We start from the raw sequence: 20,363 nt of genomic DNA on the forward strand, positions 1-20,363 counted from the left end.
TTAAAAGTTTATAAGTTGTGTTATGTTTTGCGGCTCCAGACTATTTTTCTTTAGTGGAAGAGGGGGCAAAATGGCTCTTTTGATAGTAAAGGTTGCAGACCCCTGACCTAACTGCATGTTTTTGGAATGTGGGAGGAAACGCACGTAAACACGGGGAGAACCTGCAAACTCCATGCAGATAGTGTCCTGGCCGAGATTTGGACCTGGGACCCAGCGCTGCAAAGACCAGAGTGCTAACCACTGAGCCACTGTGCTGCTCAGTACATAAAAGTTTCCTTCTTTTTCATCAGTCAAATCTGCTTAAAGAGGATTGGCATGAACGTAACCTAGATTTGCAGCAATTGGATTGGGGGGGGGGGGGGGGTGATAAAACAATGAAATATTGTGGCCTACTGGTCATGTGAAGACAAAAACTGCTTACAAGAAATAAATCCAGCCAGCCAGTCAAGTGAATCGGCTGTGGAGGAAGTGGCCGATGTAAAAGCTGAGTTGTTAGTATGGTTGTGCACCATGCAAAGAGGGCAAAGAGTGGCTACATTCCCACGGGAAGAGGACACCTCCAACCTTCTTCTAGGAAGCAGGTTTTACTGTCCAGAAAGGATTTAACCCCTCGGGAGCTGGCAGGGGCAGTCATGCCTAGCCGCTGGGCTCTTCCTAGGTCTTTGCCTTCATTGTAGGCCTGGTTTACATGCACCCTTCCCCTTCTCAGGCCTCTAGGTTTAGCCTTTTATGAGACAGAAATCACTCGTACGCTCCGAATGCGGTGCTGGAGATTTTCCCACGTTTGTTTGGTAAACGGCAATCAACACGAGCATCAGCCTGACCTGAAATACTGGAATGTAGGGGCTTGATTTCTTATTCAGTGGAACTGCCTTACCATAACGCTTGCCAAAATTCCCTTTTCTTTTATAAAGTGTGCCTGCCGGCAAATAGGAAAGCCAATAGCACACGGGACTTGGACACATTCATAAGAACGCAAGCCCTCGGAATGGTGACCAGAGGGCATCAATCTTTCAGCAAGGATCTAATGACTGATATGGCAAACATCATAACAAAAAACATAACAAAAAGAATATAAAGAGATATAAAGTTAAAGGAGAATGTGCTGGAATTATTTGTAATTTTAAACAGCATCATTTTTTATTAATAAAATAATGTACAGCACTGCCTAATATGTTGGCACTGTATAAATCCTGTTTATTATTAATAATATAATTAAAATGCCAATCTTACAATCTAACAGATGGGGTGGAATAGTATAAAGCAGGTACGGGATAAACAACTGTGGTCAATTAGGGAATGTTAAAAGAGGAAAGTGGGTCTTGAAGTTAGACGTTTGAATTTTAATGTGGTAAGGGAAGGAGCAAAGCAATGGGGGCAGTCCTGGAGAAGTCTGGGAGCCATGCACAGGAAAAGGTTAGAAAGTAGTAAGAAAGTGAATATAGCAGGTCAATGGATGAAAGGTAATGGGTGTATTTATGCATCAGGTCAGGAATATAAGTGGGACATAAAAATGCAATGCATCGTAGTTTGAGTTTGAATGTTAGGTGGAATGGAAGCCAATGTAAAGATATGCAGAGATGGGCAGCAGGTGAGGAGAGCGACTACAGCAGTCATGATGAATTTTAGAGACCAAAGACTAGTTAGTGAAAAAAGACACTGAGGGATAAGAGGATTTGCAGTAGCTGAAATGACAGATAATGAGAGCATGCCCCAGGAGTTTGCTGGTCTCCAGGGATGTTGAGCAGGTGGAAGTAGTAGTAGTCGTAGTAGTCGTAGTACTACTAGTAGTAGTAGAGATGTTCAGAATTTGGAGAGCACAGAGTAAGCGGTGACATTGAGTCCAATTGATTAAAGTCCCCCAAGATAGAGTAGATGGTGTATCATGAGTGGACCTGGGTATTTTCCTAAAATCTTTTTTAGCAATTTTTTTTTTTTTTAATTCTACACCAAGTATATTCCAGGTTTACTGGATCACCCAGGCTCACCCATAATAGTCTATCTTCTCCATTATTGGAGAGCCTAAATAAATCCTACCTTAGAGCAATTAGGGTTCTAAAAATGACAATCTTTTGTGACAGAAAGGGCCATCATGAGCCAATGATAACAGGGCAGTGATCATTTTATTCTTGCTGGTCATATATAGATGCAGAAAAAACATCAAAACTATACAACAAAAGTATAGTAATATTAGTTTTACCATCCTTTTGATAATCCTGGCAACATCCCTAAAAGTTATCGGAGTGACTGATGGAACTAAATGGTGTTGGCATTAACAACGGGCACAAACATTAATAGAATAAGAACTAAACCAGTGTTTCTACAGCAGGTTTTTCACCTCCACAGAAAGTCACTGTCTGCATTCACACACTTTACCGCAGCAGCTTTGATTTGCACTTGCATATATCGAAGTCACACCATATAAATAGCAGGTGCGTGTAGGGGTGTGTGCATACCATGTGTGGATTTCTGATAAAAAAAAGAAAGGTGCTTCACTATAATCAATATAAAGTGTAAACCTTGCCTGCATTTACCTGCTATACACAGAAGCACTCACACATACAATGCAAATTGCCTACTTATCATGCTCAACATCTTCACTTTATTCTGAATGCAAATACCTGGAGGCCATGGAAAGAAAACTCCTTAATTAGCTCAAAGGAAGGCAAAGGTAATCTATTTCTCTTCCTTATAATTAGTTTAGGTTGTCATTGCTCATCTCCTTTGGAGTAATGGAGATTGGCTGGCTGTATTTGTTGTCAATTTTTTGGGATTCTAACCAGAAACAAGTAGGCGAATCTGGGAACTCAGAAGACGTAGATGGGCTTGGGAAATACCGGAACAGAATGACAGCGGAAAGAGCAATCTGAAGGAAAGGTCCACTCTGGCAGTCCAGTGTTCTCACCAGCCCCTTTTAGTTGGGTGCACCACCCGGCACTTTTCAGTAACCACCCGGCTGTTTTTGGGTGGTAACTGAAGAGTTGGTCAGAGTGGGCTGCCACCCACCTACAACTTCTTACCACCCAGCTTAAAAAAAAAAATTTGGTTTAACATTGCAGTCTATATACTTCCACAAAACCCGTTTTCATTAATACGTATGCAAGCTCAAAAATCTAAAATACTGCAGCTTACTAGTCAGTAGATATGATGGCTGCATTTGTTTTCTTGTTCTGAGCCCTCCATTATTTTCCTTGTGATCCTGGCAGTAACACTTTCTGTCCCAATGTGACAACACTCACAAGCACTGTTGTCATTTTAACACAGAACTTCCCCTACAAGACAATTGGTGTCTTACAGTGTTCAAAGAAATAGAAAAAATACAGAAAGTTATTTGCACATTGTATTTTTAGCAGGCATATTTCACATATTGGAGATAACAAAATACTTTATGGGTGTATCAGACAGAATAAATGGGAACAAATGAGCAGAGTTCATTCATGGTTGGGGTTCACATAAATTAAGGCTGCGTACACAGGTGCAATAATTATCATTGGAAACGAACGACTAATGACGGTTCGTCCGATAATCGTTACCAAAAAAGTGCACAACGACGCCGATGAACGAGCAATGTCGCTTGAAACGAACCACTGTCCTGGCGGATCTGATTGGGCGACGATCGTTCACCATCTATTGTGTGTACGATCATTCAGTAATCGTGGTACACTTTCTCCTGTACATATCACTTCCTGCATTGCTCAAACGATCGTATCTAGTGTGTGTACATTATTGGTGGATTATTTTTGAACGATTGTACAGAATTGTTCACAATTTGATCATGCAAAATAATTGTGCATAATCGTTGGTCTGTCGTTATCATTTGTTTTTTTAACAATAATAATTGCACGTGTGTACGTAGCCTAAGCAAGCTAGCTGGTGCTGACAGCATTGTTTTACACACAGAACGATGGCATTTAAGGGTTAAAAGACTCTCCTTATCCCCCTATTGTTCTGTCCCCACACTGAGGTCCTGGGTTTATTGGTAGGGAGGTGAATTCTTTGTGTCTGAAGTCTGTGCCTGTGATTTGGGCAGGTTTATTTATCAATGACAATCCATGCATTTTCGTGCACACATCAAAGCGGAGAGAAGGCTCTTCCGTGTCTGCGGCCAAGATTCCCTCATTTCCTGTTGCTGTCTGCCCCAGCCTCAGATTAGTGGCAATAAGGGGAGAGGGCCGAGAAACGGTGGCTCCGGCATATGGAATTTTAATAAATGGCTTTAGCGCCCGATCCCCGAGCCTTTCATGCAATAAGCACATATGTGCATGCACACACAATTATGTGGCGGCCAGATCGATAGGAAATGCAAGATTTTTCTTTAGTATGAGAAGGGAAGAGAAAGGATTAAGTGCTGTCTTATTTGTCACAGTCACTCATGGGAACTGTAATCCACAGCAGACACCGATACAGACATAAATTGATGGGCATTGGGGATAAAATTAAATTAAAGTCCTGTTCAAGCTGCAAAATAATACCTTTTCATTATTTACTTTACGGACACCACTGCTCACAAATCATGTTAATTCACTCATTCAATTCAATCATGTTTATACAAGTGTAATATCACTAATGCCACAATGTTAACCAAGTCTTACAATGCGGGCAGGCGGTGGGGCAGTGGCACAAAATGTGAAGGCTGTAGGGGTAAAATGTCCTTATCTGGTTAGGCTTTGACAAGTAAGTCTATGTACACACAAGCAGAAAATGTCATTTCGAAGACTGCACAATGCATGAACAAGTGCTGTACATACAACCCTGTTCTGCAATATGTAGAGGCAAGAACGACGGAGCGGCACCCCGCTGTGCTCTCTCCACTTTCATTACGATTGTTCCTCGTACACACGTCAGATGATTAGACTCCGATAATCACCTCAGGACTAGTATTTGGCGCATGTACAGTGTACGTCATTCATGGATCCATCCTAGCAGATTCATGAACGATCGTAAAGAAAGTGATAGAGAGAGCACAGGGGGGTGCCACTCCGTTGTCCCCTGTCCCCTCTCCATAGAGCAGAACTGAGATGTATGTACAGTGCTCATTCAGGCTTTTGTCATTAGAAAGGATCTTGAAAGATATTGTCCAATGACAATTATTGAATGTGTGTATGCAGTAGAGGAGTCACAAACCATTTCTGATTGGCTGCTAAGGATTACCCAGCGCTGTAGAATTATTAATGTGCTGCCTTAGTGAATAAGTCCACATAGTGCCATCGTTCAAGATAGACGTAAGCCACCAGCAAAGGACAGCCGTGAGATGAGAATCTAGCTGTGAGAGGTGCTGAATCCCCTTTGTTATAACACAGGTGGGTTAGAAGACTCTGGAGGGATTTCACCAGCTAGAGAAAAAAAATCCTTTAAGCTGATAGCAATGGTCACAGTGGGTTCCATTCCTCCTCCAGCTCTACACAATGAAATAATCCATAAAGAAGGCAACGTGTCCAACGGCCTGACAAGAGGGTTATTCAGAGAATTCCACATTTATAGAACAAATACCGGGAGTTCACCAATTATAAAAAGATCACAAAATTAAAATTTATCTTTAACCAAATCAAATTGTTGCAGTAGGTTGTACGTTTTTTTGGGCCAGGACCTTTCCTCCGTGTCAATGTCTGTATCTGTCCGCTATTTGCAACCCCTAATTAATGTACAGCGCTGTGTAATATATTGGTGCTATATGAATACTAATAAATACTAATAATAATAATAATAATATCAATAACAAAAAGATTTGGGGTATTAACGGTGCTTCATACCCACACAATACATATATTTAAAAGGTTTTGTACAATTTAATATATAATGCAATAAAAACAAATCGCAAGAAATTACTTGCAATGTACATGGTAACAATTGAACAATCCAGTAAATATATTGATACAAATTAACTTTACAATCTTTATAGCTTTTACAGTCCTTGACGCGTTTCACCAGTAGGCTTCATCAGGACACAACGTTATTAGTACTTCATACATAGATTTGTTCAGATGGTAATGAGTCAGACTGATATCATATTCATAGAGTGTTCATATTGAGAAAAAGACAGTGGTGAGTGCATCTAATGAACAGCAAGTTGCATCAGTGTGCTCCACTCAGAAGACAAAACAACTAATGGTGATATTCTACCTTTGACACATTGTGGTGCATTACAAAGAGGCTGTTCCATAACAATCACTCCTAGCCACATACACTAGTCTGTCCTACCCTACTTTATCTTTTGGACGTAACTCTTTTTCTCAATATGAACACTCTATGAATATGATATCAATCTGACTCATTACCATCTGAACAAATCTATATATGAGGTACTAATAACGTTGTGTCCTTCTGATCAAGCCTACTGGTGAAACGCGTCAAGGACTGTAAAGGTTTCCACGCAGAATGAAATCCATGGAAAGGCTTTTCACTTTCTGTCTACAAGTTGAAAACCTCTTTATTATTAGCCTCAATTGCCATATTGGCGTGTTCCAACCACAACCCACAAGTACTTGGAAGACCCAAGAAATACAACCACCAACTTGTCCACACTCCCGGACATCCTGCCACTTACAAATTACCTATTCAGTGCTCACAACTGTTTTCTTCATTTGAGCTGGTTATATTCACTAAGAATTTTTCCAGAATGCTATATGTTGTATTAAGTGTAAATCAGCAGTGTGCTTTATGACCTGTGATATTTCTGGACAAGTCAGATTATTCCTCTGAGCATAAAGTCAGCACAGCAGTGTAAAAATACATTTAGTTCCGAATTGCTGTGCTACATGGAGTGGAGCGCACCTAGAACTGCCAGCAGCACTCTGTGAGCAGCTCCTTCAGATGTCTGATCTGCAATGTAATTATATTAACACAAACACAAGCGGTGCTGGGTCTCCGGCCCCCTGACACTTGCAGCACAGATCTCAAGCCATGGTGTCAATGAAAACTCAACGAGTCTGTAATGTAAGAAACAGATTCTCACCTGTCCCACAGGACAGCACGGAGCTGCAGGGCCAGTGACCAGTTAAAGTTATGTAGTATTAAATAGACACGTTTATATTTTATGCTGTACTACTGCTGGATTTCCTGTAAACCTCAGCACAGCATGTGTGAAATGTGCATTCATTATACAGAAGCAAATGAGAACTCCAGGAAAGATTTAGCAAATGTATGCAGTCAGTAGCCATGGACCGGTGCCTGCTTTATGTTTTTGGATTACCGTTAAAGAAAGAATGTTTTATAATGTTTGGGTTTGTTGTAGGAAATAAAGCTCGTCTCTACATCTTCCTGCTTTTGTGAGTTCTGGATCAACCTACAGTTAAAGTCAATGCAGTTCCAAGCACTAAATCCTTTTAGGGGTTTTTTTTTTTTTTTTTAAACAAGTCAAATCAGTACATATCTGCAATACATGCACATTTCTCTCCCTACAAGTACAGACAAATGGGTGCTAATCCTGGCAGGAATGCAGTCAGCTCCTAAATATCTGTTCTGAGCTCTGAAAACACAGTGACAGTACAAGTAATGGAATCTTGCTCTTTTTATTTATTTTTTTATTTTTTTGCCAAGTTGTGAATAACTCCTTTTCTCCACAACATGGAGACTGATTAGACTGCATGACATAACACTGCAGGATGCACAGAACATCATATTAGATAGGATCAACAAGTATTTTTTTTTTTGCACTTGTTACAGTAAAAAGCACTGTAAAAGTTATATTGACAAAAAAGGAGAAATGTGGCTTATGCACAAATATGAATATTCAGTATTGAAGTGTACCTAAACTCAGAATTTTCACTTTACATAAAAAGGTAGACAATCCCTTTATGTAAGGTAAAAATTCTGGGTTTTTTTTTTTTTTTTTTAGGTGCAGCACTAAAGGAGCACTCTTGGGCGCTCCCTTCTGCGCATGAATGAGCATCTCGGGCATGCACAGAAGGAGCCTTTTGGTGAAAAAAAAAAATTGGCGATATCATGCGGGTGATCGGCATTTTTTTTTTTTCATACTACATCATCCGATCTCACACCTGGGTCGGATGACCCACCTGGGTGATATAGGATGAAGAACAGGACGAAGAGAAGATGGCGGCGGCTCCGGGACGGATGTCAGGCCCTGCGGGATTAAAGGCAAGTGCAGTGTTGAACGCAGAAATTTTTTTAAGCCGGGTGGGAAGAAATAATAGGTGGGTGGCAGCCCTTGTTTTGTGACCCAACTCTTCAGTAATCACCCAAAAACAGACAGGTGGTCACTAAAAAGTGCCGGGTGGTGCATCCAGCTAAAAGGGGCTGGGGAGAACACTGCAAGTGTATTTTTTTGTTTTGAGGTTTTGGGTTTAGTTTCTCTTTAAAGTGTATCAAAAGCATTTTAAAATTTGCATTAAAATGGTGAGGAATTAAAACTTCAGGATGTTGAGGCTTTGTTGCTGTGTGGAGTCATTTGAGCCATTTACCCTCCTATTATCCAGGTGGCTACTTTACTTTTTAAATTTATATTTCACCCTCAATATAGTCTAATACACAAATATTATATGCCTTAATATCCTCCACAATTACTGCCACACATTTTTGGGTACCGGGGAGGATGAACTGACCTGAGCAACCTATGGGGGTCCCTGTTGGCTGAGGAAGGTTGGAAGCCTTCAAGCAGCAGCAGCAGCATCTCCCTATGTCTGCCCCAAGCCTACAATAAATATATCTACTTACTGGCAGAAGACAGATAGGGATACTCATTTACATCCAAGTACAGGTGGTAGGTAATGTAAGTTTGTAACTTAAGTCCGGATACCCTCAGGGGCTCATTTTCACATTGCTTAGAGAGGCAATATTTTCTCAATTGCTCATATGACATGGACCTAAACCACAGAAAGGTATAAGAGTTAATGCTGTGCCATGTGCCTAACCTCATGGAGACAATAGAACCCTATCGCTAGGAGCAATGGAAACAGTTTTAAAGCCCGGTGTTTGTTACCCTATGGTCACTTAGAAGCTAAGGGACTGTGTTAGAGCAAAGCTTCAGGCATTTTACAGGTAGCAATCCAGAGCCTCTCACCTCTGACTCTTCCCTCCAAAACCTATACTCAAGCATGGTAATTGAAGCTATAAATGAGGTAAACCAGGAAAAAATGTAAATGGTAAATTAAATGTTCTTTTTATAGGAAGCACAACGTTTCTAAAACATTTAAACCACCAAAGTTCTAACAGGAGAATGTTTTTACCTTATTGTATCGTTCATGTGGCACTGACTGTAGCACAATAGGCTCCATCGTGGCAACATTTGCAAATTGGACCTCTGGAATATATAGTGCACAAACCACGTGAGCCCAACCTGTAACACAAAGAATACAAAAAGGTGTCAGCACATTTTTACAACAGGAACCCCTGAAATAAAATTACAGGTTATTAATTGTATATGGATTTTTCTTTTTTTTTTTTTTAAACACAACTTTAGAGTACTGCACAGAGAACAAGAAAGCAGTTTATTCCTTGACCAAATGGGTTAATCTCCCTACTAGAGTCAGGGAAAACTCAGGTCAAGCAGAATGTTTTTGACCTGTAGAAGGAAATCAGAGCACCTGGGAGGAAATCCGCACAAGTGAACATACAAATTCCATACAGATAGCATCACCGGTAATTAATGCAAAGATTAGTTATAGCAAAGCAACAGTGCCAACCACCAAGCCATTTTGCTACCTTTAACCAAACATACAACAAACTGAAAGCTGACAAGTATAAGGGCTACAGCCAACTACTGACTCAGTGGCAGCAACACGGCTGCTAAATGGAACAGTTTTCTGTTACCAAGACATTGTTCTTTTTCTGGCCGAAATGTGGAATTTCCAATGTTGGCAAAGGAACAGAAGCGAAACCCTCCTACCGATCCGGACATTGTGCTGCAACTGAAGATTAACCTTCACTACTCCTCTATAGTGAAAATGTGGTGATCAGAACAAAATGTGAGAATAAAGCATGCAAACAGAGCCAAGGATAGCAGTAAATTCCCTAAGGCTACATTCACAATGGCGGTGAGCATGCGGTGCCATGCCAAGGAATCGCTGCTTTTGTGGGGATGCTACATGTAGTTTATCCTGGTTGCAGCCCCATAGAGGATAAATGGAGTAGCAGTGAATGGTATCAGTACTGCTCAATGCTGCAAGTTCTAGTCTTTTTAAATGGTGCTGGGGTGCGGGGGACCGAGTAGCTAGCAAGGTGCCAGCCACCGGGAGACACAGAATTGCTCCATCCCGAAGCATCCCATGTAATATGTTGGTGCTATATAAATCCTGTATAATAATTATTATTATTAATAATAATGGCCACGCGACCATGATATTTTTGCCTGCTTATTACAACATTCATGGCAATTTATTCCCCACCGAATTGCCTAAGGACTACCAGCCACGAGCCTACAGAATTTGAATTGAGTTTGCAGGAAACAAATTAAAACACAAGAAACAAATTAAAATACACATTAGCCCCAATGAAAATCCCTAGGCCCCGTCTTACGCCCTCCTTCCATTGTAATTAGCAGCTAAAACAAGTGATCTTTAAAGCAAGGATGTGGCAGGATGGTGTGGAGCTGGTACTGCCACTTTAAATAAGCTTCAATATGTTGGATTATGAGGAAAATCAGCTTTAAGTCATAATGTGTGTGCTGTGCCTCCCAGAATAGGCTATTGTGGTCATGCCAGAAACGGCAGCAGCAGATTTCTGACTACTCTAATAGCCAACATAATTCCGCGCAACTTGACCAGCGTCCAACTTCCATTCCCGAAGGTAAATGGGGCCTTCAGCAGCTAACGCAATAAGTCGACATACTTTTCAGCGATCTGTAAAGACACATGTGGGATTGTCTACTGCAATTCTCTAAATGTGAGAAAGAAAATAAGATTCCTTCTGAATGGGAAATAAAGGATGCGAACAAAAATTAAACCAATGTGTAAAGTGTACCTGAAAAGTGGAACATTAAAATGCATGGGTAAAGCTTGTCAGGAGTAAAGTCTATTTTATGCTTTGTTCTGTTTTTAGCAATAAGAGCAAACATATGAGAAAAAGGCTTAGTTCACAATTGCGATATTTGAAAATGCCAGGAAATCCATGTACAGTGGTTATACGCTGATTTCCTGCCATTTGTTATTGCATGTTATGTTATTGCATGGATTCTCACCAGACCTTTACCTCGCCTCTATTCAATGGAGATAAACTCAGTTACTCCTAGTAAGACAGCCATGAATAACAATGCTGTGGTGTACCTGCATGTGTGTACAGGACCATTCAGATAAATAGCCTTTTACACATCAGCGGTTTGGAGGGGAGGGGATTTATTAAAGTCGATAAACCAATAATGAGGACTAAGGCTACGTATACACGTCAGATGATTCTCGCCTGATAATCGTCTCAGGGCTGATATTGGAGGAGAATCTGGCTTGTGTACACTGCTCGTCATTCATGGATCCGCCCTAGCAGATCCATGAACGATCGTAATGGTAGTGAAGGGGAGAGAGCGCAGCGGGGTGCCTCTCTGTTCTCCTCCCTCCCCTCTCCATAGAGCAGAATGGTGCTGTATGTACAGCGCTCGTTCATGCATCGTTCAGTCTTCTGTCGTTGGAAAGGACCTTTCATGAACGTGTGTATGCAGCTTAAGCTTTAGCTGACATGTGTTATAGTTTCTATAACAGTTTTTTTTTTTTTTTTTTGGATTGAGGACATATTTTAAAACTTGAACATGATTTGTTAGGCATACTTTCAGATTAACAAGTTTTATTGGAAATACAAACAAACCATTGCAATATTTTACAAAATAACTACAAAGTAATAATTATTACATTCAATAATACTGCTAAGAGGTGACACTCGGGTGTCCAGGCAGCATTAGCAGACAATGGGGCAATTAATATTATTACACAGTAATTATATAGTACTGACATATTATGCAGCGCTGTACAAAGTCCATAGTAATGTCACTTAACTGTCCCTCAATGGGGCTCAAAATCTAATGTCCCTACTATAGTCATATGTGAGGATACAGTCTAAGGACAATTTGGGGGAAGCCAATTAACCTAACTGCATGTATTTGGAATGTGGGAGGAAACCAACAGAAATATGGGGAGAACCTGCAAACTCCATGCAGATAGTGTCCTGGCCGAGATAGGAACCTGTGACCCAGAGCTGCACAGGCCAGAGTTATAACCTCTATGGTGAATTTTATGAGAATGTTGCATTTTTATTTTATAGGTGAATGTTGCATTTTAAATATTTAATGACAATGATACCAAAAACATGACTTATGATTTTAAATTATTTAATTAAAATAACCTAAGTGATATGACGAATGACTTTGTAAAGCGTTGTCTAATATGTAATGTAGGCTGTATAAATACTGACTAATAATACTAACCTACAGAAATTGTGGGAAAAATCCTAAATCATGTCACAAAGTATGTAAATCCAATCACTGAAATATCACATAAGCTATAATATGTTAAGAGGGACTTCAAATAACTTTCAAGTAATCTAAAGCTAGCATTAAAAAAATAAAAATACCCAATGTTCCCCAAAGATACTCCTAGGTCCTTTTTCAACCCCATAGACCCTTTATGGGGCGACAATGCTATCTCAGAGTTGGGCTACGGCATTGTTAAAAGCTTCCAAAGGAGGATACAATTGACCATTTCACCACACAAAGGATTATTGCTTGAACATGAACAGATAGTTGAAGTCAGCAAAACTTCTGTCCTGCAGAAAGACTGGTGTATCAAAAAAGGAAATTCTGAAGCTGGTTTACTAAAAGGAATATAGGCTGTTCACAAAATAATCATCACCTTGCAATCAATAACTCGCTTAGCTTAGCGAATGTGAAAAAAAAAAATCATATTGATTATCTCACATTGCCAAGTAAGCAACCTATATTCCTTTTGTAAATCTTTCTCATTGCTGATTTTTTCACTAATTTTTCCTCTATTCTACATAGTTCAATAGAACACTGGATGAAAATCTCCATTTTTAGATTATATCTGCAAAAACAACAGCATGAGCCCTGAGAATCTATATTAAAACATGTCTAAATCAAAAATGACAACATACTGCATTCATTCAGGAGGATTAGAGGTTTACCCCTCAAAAAATAGGAATATTTGACATTAGTTGTTATCATTTATTAAATGCAACACCCTTTTTAAAAAAAAAAAAAAAAAAAAAAAAAAAAGGGGGGGGGCGGGTTGCAGCACCGCCTCCTAAATTGCCTAGGCGATCAAGAATAAATGGAAGCGCAAAGCCTCCCGGGATACCTACGTCACGCATCCCAGGTGGCTCTTGGGTGCATCTCGGGCATGCGCAGAAGGAGCCTTTTCGTGGGGGAGAAAAATTTGCCGGTCTCAAATTTTTTTTTCATCCTACATCACCCGATCTTGCGCCTGGGTTGGGTGACGTAGGATGAAGAACTAGGAAGAGACGAAGATGGTGACGTCCGGGACAATGCGGGACCTGATGCAAGACACTCCCAAATAAATCGCACTGGGCCCTGCGGGATTGAAGGTAAGTGTTTTGTTTTTGTTTCTTTTAGTTTAGTTGCTCTTTTAACACATGCAAGGACTAGAAAGCTACATTATATTAGTTTTTTGGAATTAAATTTCCTTAGAAAAGCATTGCAGTCTTCAATCACAAAGCTAACAAACCGAAGATTAAATTGTGAGGGACACTTAGTGATTACTATGGTCCTTGAAAAGCGCTATATGTTGGCACTATATAAATAGTGGATAATATTAATAATAAAAAAAAAAAAAGAGGGATTCTTATTTACAAAAGACTGACATGCAATAGGGAAAATAAAAATCCTTACCCTTGTGTTAACAGGAACAAAGCCTGGTGTCAGCAAATTTTCCTTTTGCTAAAAACCACAAGAACTTCAGCAGAATCATATTAAATAGAAAGCAGAATCCAGAAAAATTTAGAATGAAAGTTGATAATGATATTGGTCTGGTTTTGCTAACAAGGACACCTCTAAGCGGTGCAATTCCTTCTGCTCCGATCATAAAAATAGACCAGTGCAAGGAAACCCTTAAGCGGTATCATTTACTACAAAAATCTGTTGTGATTTGTTTCGGAATGACAAAATACACAACACAAAGAATCCAAGAAAAGAAAAATGTGCTGACTCAAAAGCTGGCATGTGACTGTGAGCAAGGCCTGCACTAACCTCTGAATGAGAAACACACACACACACACACACACACACACAACACACACACACACGTGGTAAATCTTGGTGAAAAGCTGTCACAAAGAATGCAGTTACACAGCATTCCTGATAATCAGCCAGATGGTTCGGATTTCACTAACAACTTTTGTGTTGTAACAATCCTCCCCCACCAGCTTTCAAGCCAGGGGAAATAAAAAAAAAAGGAAAAAAACCACCAGAGGGAAGATCAGGCATGGAAAACATGGAGGGAACTTGGTGCAGGATTTACACCGCTCTGTAAGGTAGCCCTGTCCTCCTCATAGCAAACTCATCCATGCAGTATGATTTGAACCGTGACAAGATTCTTGGAAATTCTAACATATTTTACATAAGAACGTCATACAAATGGAGTGTGAGCAGTACGGTGATTTTTAGAATAATTGTGCACAATCTAATACTGCTTGGCTGCACTCAGTAAATGTGAGCTGGGTTTTAAATAAACTGGATAACACTGTAGAAAATGTTCTGTTTTAGGATAAGTTTTTCATGAGTTCATGTTCTATTTATTAGAGAAGGATACTAAAACTCCACTTTTAAAAATCTGCAATCAGGCAGGTCATGAAAGGTTGCAGAAAGGACAAACGATGTACCTTCTGTAATAATTACCACTACCTGCCTGATCGCGCTGGACATGTGCAAATTTAGGTTCGGTTGTTAGGATAGCTAGCAACACCGGCTTCCCCTCCGCATGCGCACTGAAAGAACTTCCACACACTTGCATCATCTTGGCCTGGCCAATCAAAACGGGGGAAGATTATCTCCAGAAAGAGAACAAAGAAGATAGTGGCACCCTAGAAGTGCAGGTGACTATCGTGGGTTTAGTTCTGCTTTAACAAGTCTATTGGATAGAATGTTCAATCTTCAGGATCTTAAATTATAATTAAGCCAAAGTTCCTGTGTGGCAATCTAAAGTCCCAAGCCTAGTTACTATATAATGCACAAAGCTTATGATGACAAAATGTTACATTCTCTGAGCCAATTCCTACTTCTATCCCACACTCCCCCTCCCAGACACTGCAGCTCACAGAGGGAGGACCCTGCTACTTTCCCTATCCACCTGTAGTAAAAAAAAAAAAAAATAATAATAATTGCACAGCCTAAATGAAAGTGTCATCTTTGGACCATGAGCAGTGCAGCACTGCAATACAAGGCCATAAAGTGGACTGCACTGACAAGAGCAACCAGTATCTTCCAGACTTTGCAAGGTTTGTGGATCACCCCGGTTCACCCATGATAGCCTGTCCTTTCCAGTCTTGGAGAGCTTTAAAAAATCAGACCCAACGTCTGAAACAAGAGGGTCAGTATAATAGCCAGGGAGCTGGCTTTTTTTGAAAGGAGGGTAAAAGTAGCCTCCATATTTCTCCTATGACAGGGTTATATAGGGGAGTCGGTATTAGTTAAGTAACTTTGTAAAGGTTAGGGCAGATGTGGGTAGCTGTGTGTAATTTGCTTTTATTCCAAGCATATATATGATCTTTCTGAAATAATTCAGCCCAAGATTCATACATTAGTCACCCAAAACAACATATTTCCAGTAAACCCGAAAACGAGAACAACATTTCATATAAGTAATTAGGGTACGGTGTGAACAATTTCAACCCATTAGATTCCAGCAATAGCAGTGTTCTCCCTGGGCTCTTTTAATCGGGCACACCACCCGGCACTTTCAGTACACACCCAGCTGTTTTTTGGGTGGTTAATGAAAAGTTGGGTCACATTACAGGGATAACCACCTGTCTATAGCTCCTTTCCACACAAAAAATTTCTGGGGAGAACACTGAATAATTTTTGGACCCAAAACACAGGAAAACCACCACACGTGTGTATCCTACAACAGAGGTCGCCAACCTTTAGGACCTACCAGACTACTAAATTCATAATTTTAAGTCCCACGGACCATGAATACAACATTTTTTAAAAAGATAAAAACATTTGTAATATAATGATCTTCCTAATGGTGCCTGACAAGGACTGTTGAGGCTCTGATTCATTGATCAGCTAACTGAAGTATTACTATTGTTACTATTATCATTAGTTGCATTATCTTTGGTATTACTAAAGAAATCCAAAATATTTGTTTGCTTTTTCTCACTCATTATGGGTTTATTTCATTCCAATCTAAGACCAAACAAAAAATGTAACATAAATCCATTAAATATACCAGTTAAAGGTCATACTTACCTAAAAGACCATCTGAGTAATGAACAAAAAAAACAAGTGGATGAGAATCAGTATTTATGGAGCCGGGTGACTGTTGTAATGGTGGAAACAATACTGAAGCGTACGGCTCGGCAACGGTTGCCTCATACAACTTACACTACACGTTGTGACGTCACGCTGCCTCTCCCTTGTTTTTCCGTCTGTAGCACAGTCCATGAATTTAGTGCAATATAGGCGTTTATTAGAGTATTATTTTTTTTATTAATAATAAAACATAAAAATTGCAAATAATGTCCAAATTTTTCTGTGGACCAGGACCACTGGTTGGCGACCGCTGTCCTACAACACACTTTGGTTGCCTATAGCCATCTTCATATGATAAAGTAGATCTGCTGCAACCACAATGCCGTATTTGCCAAAATAGATGTTGTGCACACAACACATAAACAGGAATTGTTTGACCAGTGCTCATGTATGACCTGACCTATGGAAAATGTAAACAGCAAATGGATCCATTTAGGCTGCAGGCCACATGCATACCTATATGACCGCCATACATCCTATGAAAGCCAGATCAACCACACACTAAACTCTACCACATGCTATGGCCATCGGCACTGTGGGGCCTAATCACTTCCAGGCTTGTTTCACTAATAAGTAACCAAGAAATCCAGCCATGTTTTCTGCATCAGGAGATGTGTTATCCACCCTCTGGAGGAATTAATTTCTGCTTTCCCAGCTTGGAGGGGATAATTACAACATAGCATGGGTTTTCAGGTTAAGCCGGACCCATCGGCACTAATTAGTAACTAATTGCTCAATATCATCATTCTTGTTTGAACATTAGGTATTTCTTCTAATTTTATTGTTGTATGGAGTACTGGGGTCAGGGGCTAGAACCTCTGTCAGTTTTTTGCCATCTCTGTGCTTGCTGGGTCAATTCACTTTTTTTATTTTGGTGACCATTGCTAAGTTGATCAGAAAGAAATGAAAAACAAAACACAAAATGCTTTAAATATGCTTTTTAGCAATGATGTGCTACAAACCTAAATTTTGTTTTTTTTTTCCTTCAGAAAATAGTTATAATATAAAATTATATATAACTTTTTATATTTATACTATAATTTAAATATTACATTTTAAATTTGGAGACCAGAGGACAGCTAAAGCAAATAGGGTGAAATATTTATACAATAAAGAATTTGTCTTTTAACTGAAAATAATCAGCAAAACTGTTTTTTTTCCACTTCTACACAATTCTGAAATTAAAGAAGAACCTAATGAATCCATTTTTCATCACAAAATGTGAAACTGGCTATGTGGATGGAGATAAATATTCAAAGCATTGATTTTGTGGCCTCCAATGAACCCATCTATTCAGCGTGGATGAATTGTAGTGTTTCACCACACTACAAAAGGGTGAATGAACATTTATTATTATATTGTATTTACAGTTTTGCATTACGCAGACACAGCATTAACGGCCAGATCAACAGGTATTTTCTGTACTAGTTAAAAAATATTCCTAGTCTGAAAAATAAAAATGGATGAATCCACCAAATCAAAGGATTTGCATGCTACAATATATTACAATTTCATTTTTTGTATTAGACATACTTTAGGAAAAGGAATATATGGTTCCTTGCGGGCAGTTCCACAAAAATAAAGCTGAAGCGCAAACATTTTCTCTTTATGGTAAAGGACAGGACAAATGTAATATTACCGGAATGGCTTTACTCACAAAAATGACATTAGCAGCTTATAAACCCGTTTTTGGCTCACCTATAATTTAGGATAAGTTCCATGTTTTCTTTAGTTTTTGTTACACAATCAAAATCCTAGGTGGGTCACATAACTTTCACTGGAAGGTAAAAAAAGCAGCCAATCTGAACCTGAAGATTCTTTACCAGCAAAAATATTGGGATCGACTAACAAAGCTTAGCATTGCCATGTTTTTTTTTAGCTATGTGAATGTAATTTTTAAATCTCATTGGACTTTATTGAAAAGAATTCTATTTGGGCACCATATGTACAAAGGCCAGGGCTTTTTGGTTATACGATCCGCACATTTTCAAGAATCACATTTCAGCCCTTCCATTACCTTCAGGAAGACTTAGGGCAGTGTCCCTCAGCCAGTCCCAGACACTCACACCTAGGTTCTTAAAAGAACCAGCAGGTGCACATTTGGCAGCAGTGAGCGGTACTGGTATCACTCATTGTCACCCCCATTCATTCTCTATGGGGTTGCTGCAGAGAGGAGCTACATGTGGCGTCTTTACCGGTTTCACCAGCATGAGAATGATGTAACCGCACTGCAACCTCATAGCCAGAATGCTAATAGCCTCAACGTATCTCTGCGTAAACATTTCAGTAGAGGGCCACTTAAAATACACCAAGGTAAATCAGACTTCTGCAGCTTGTGGTTCTTCAGCTGTCTAACTGTCCCAGAATACCACCGTCTCTGGCAGGATCTGCAATTCCCTACCAGTTGGAGAGCTACAGGCTGCAAAAGATGGAGGTAAATCCTATGCCTGGCATGTACCCAAAAAAACACAGATATATCTTAAAGGTACAAGTTGGAACACAGAGAAATCCAGCGCATCTGGCACGTATTATTTCTGAGGCTAATGAAGACAAAATGGTGATACATAATGAACACGATAAAAAGAGGACTTTTTTTTAATATATATAAACAGCATCTGGCACGCCGCTGCTCCCCTTTCACCTCAGCTCACACTCTGCCAGGAAGGCCTGCAAGAATATGTGACATGTTGCCGGTCCATCCGGCTGCATGGGGATTAACTCAATAAGAGAAAATGATCCATTAGTGACACGTGAAGGTTCCTGGATGTCTGGAAATGATGTTAAGGGGGTTGTCCTGAGTCAAAACTTCATCAAGAGGATACATTGTTCTCTCATCAGATCTGTGCATTCTTGGTAATCCCACACACATACATGGGGATATATTTACACCCCCCAGGAGACAAGAGCTGACTCCAATATCACACAACTCCGCACCGACAAGGCGTAAAGGAAGTGATAACACACAGGATCAACTACTTTTAGGAAGCTTAGAGATAGGTAAAGGGTGGAGCAAAAACGTCGACTAGACAAAATATCTAAAAGGAGCATTTCATGCTCAAATTTTTGTCAGGTCAAATGATGCCAAAAGAACCCATATTCTCTCACCAATGGAACGCATATTCCCTGACCTCAATGCTGCAGGTCATGCAATGCGTGACATCGGATTCTAAAGACAGCTGTTTTTGAAGTCTCGACAAAATGGTTTTTGGCACATAAGGTATCAGCACCAATAAATTATGCAGACAACATTTTTTGGTTTTGAAGCAGTGTGAAGACACCTGGTGGTTCCTGCGAGCTGTAGTATAATTGGTGTGTCTTTGGATGCTCTCCTCCACACGTTCACTTTGAAGCCAGGGGCTCTATATAGTCCTATATCTCAATATATTATGATATGCAACTGGTTATCACTTGGAAATGTTGTAACCTACCTTTTTCTGCTTTGAGCTGTGGAATTGGAGAGAGTGGAGAGAAGGGCAACTAAACTAATAAAAGGAATGGAGAAGCTCAGCTATGAGGAGAGATTAGCTGACCTGAATCTATTCTCCCTTGAGAAGAGACGTATAAGGGGGGGATATGATCACTATATAGTACATATATCGAACTCTTTTACCAACTATTCACTTTAGGATTGTTACAAAGAACAAGAGGGCACTCTTTGCGTCTGGAGGAAAAGAAGTTTAAGCTCTGGATAAGGAAGAGATCCTTCACTGTAAGGTCTGTGAAAATGTGGAATCGGCTCTCTCAGGAAGTAGTTTCAGCAACTACTATAGATTGCTTTAGGAAAAATCTGGATGCTTTTCTAGAAGCACATAATATAACTGGGGATTAAAGCAAAGTAAAGATACCAGAGACTAATAATCCAGGGAACATCCAATTGCCCCAGGGAATCAGGAAGGATTTTTTTTTGCCCTGTTGGAGC

At 39.9% G+C, this 20,363-nt stretch overlaps 1 protein-coding gene across 5 annotated transcripts in view; it reads right to left on the minus strand.

Annotated features, from left to right (window-relative positions):
- The window catches only part of MLLT10 (MLLT10 histone lysine methyltransferase DOT1L cofactor), a 130,202-nt gene that overhangs the window by 94,463 nt on the left and 15,376 nt on the right, over positions 1-20,363 (minus strand). For 4 of the 5 annotated variants that reach the window (XM_072412744.1, XM_072412740.1, XM_072412739.1 and 1 more), the window contains exon 4: positions 9,183-9,292. In XM_072412744.1, the coding sequence (XP_072268845.1) occupies positions 9,183-9,292 (110 nt within the window). Of the gene's footprint in view, positions 1-9,182; positions 9,293-13,801; positions 13,957-20,363 lie in introns of those variants that run through there. The other variant, XM_072412742.1, reaches the window with a different exon arrangement.

The sequence above is a fragment of the Pyxicephalus adspersus genome, chromosome 5, assembly GCF_032062135.1.
Source record: "Pyxicephalus adspersus chromosome 5, UCB_Pads_2.0, whole genome shotgun sequence".
NCBI lineage: Eukaryota > Metazoa > Chordata > Amphibia > Anura > Pyxicephalidae > Pyxicephalus > Pyxicephalus adspersus.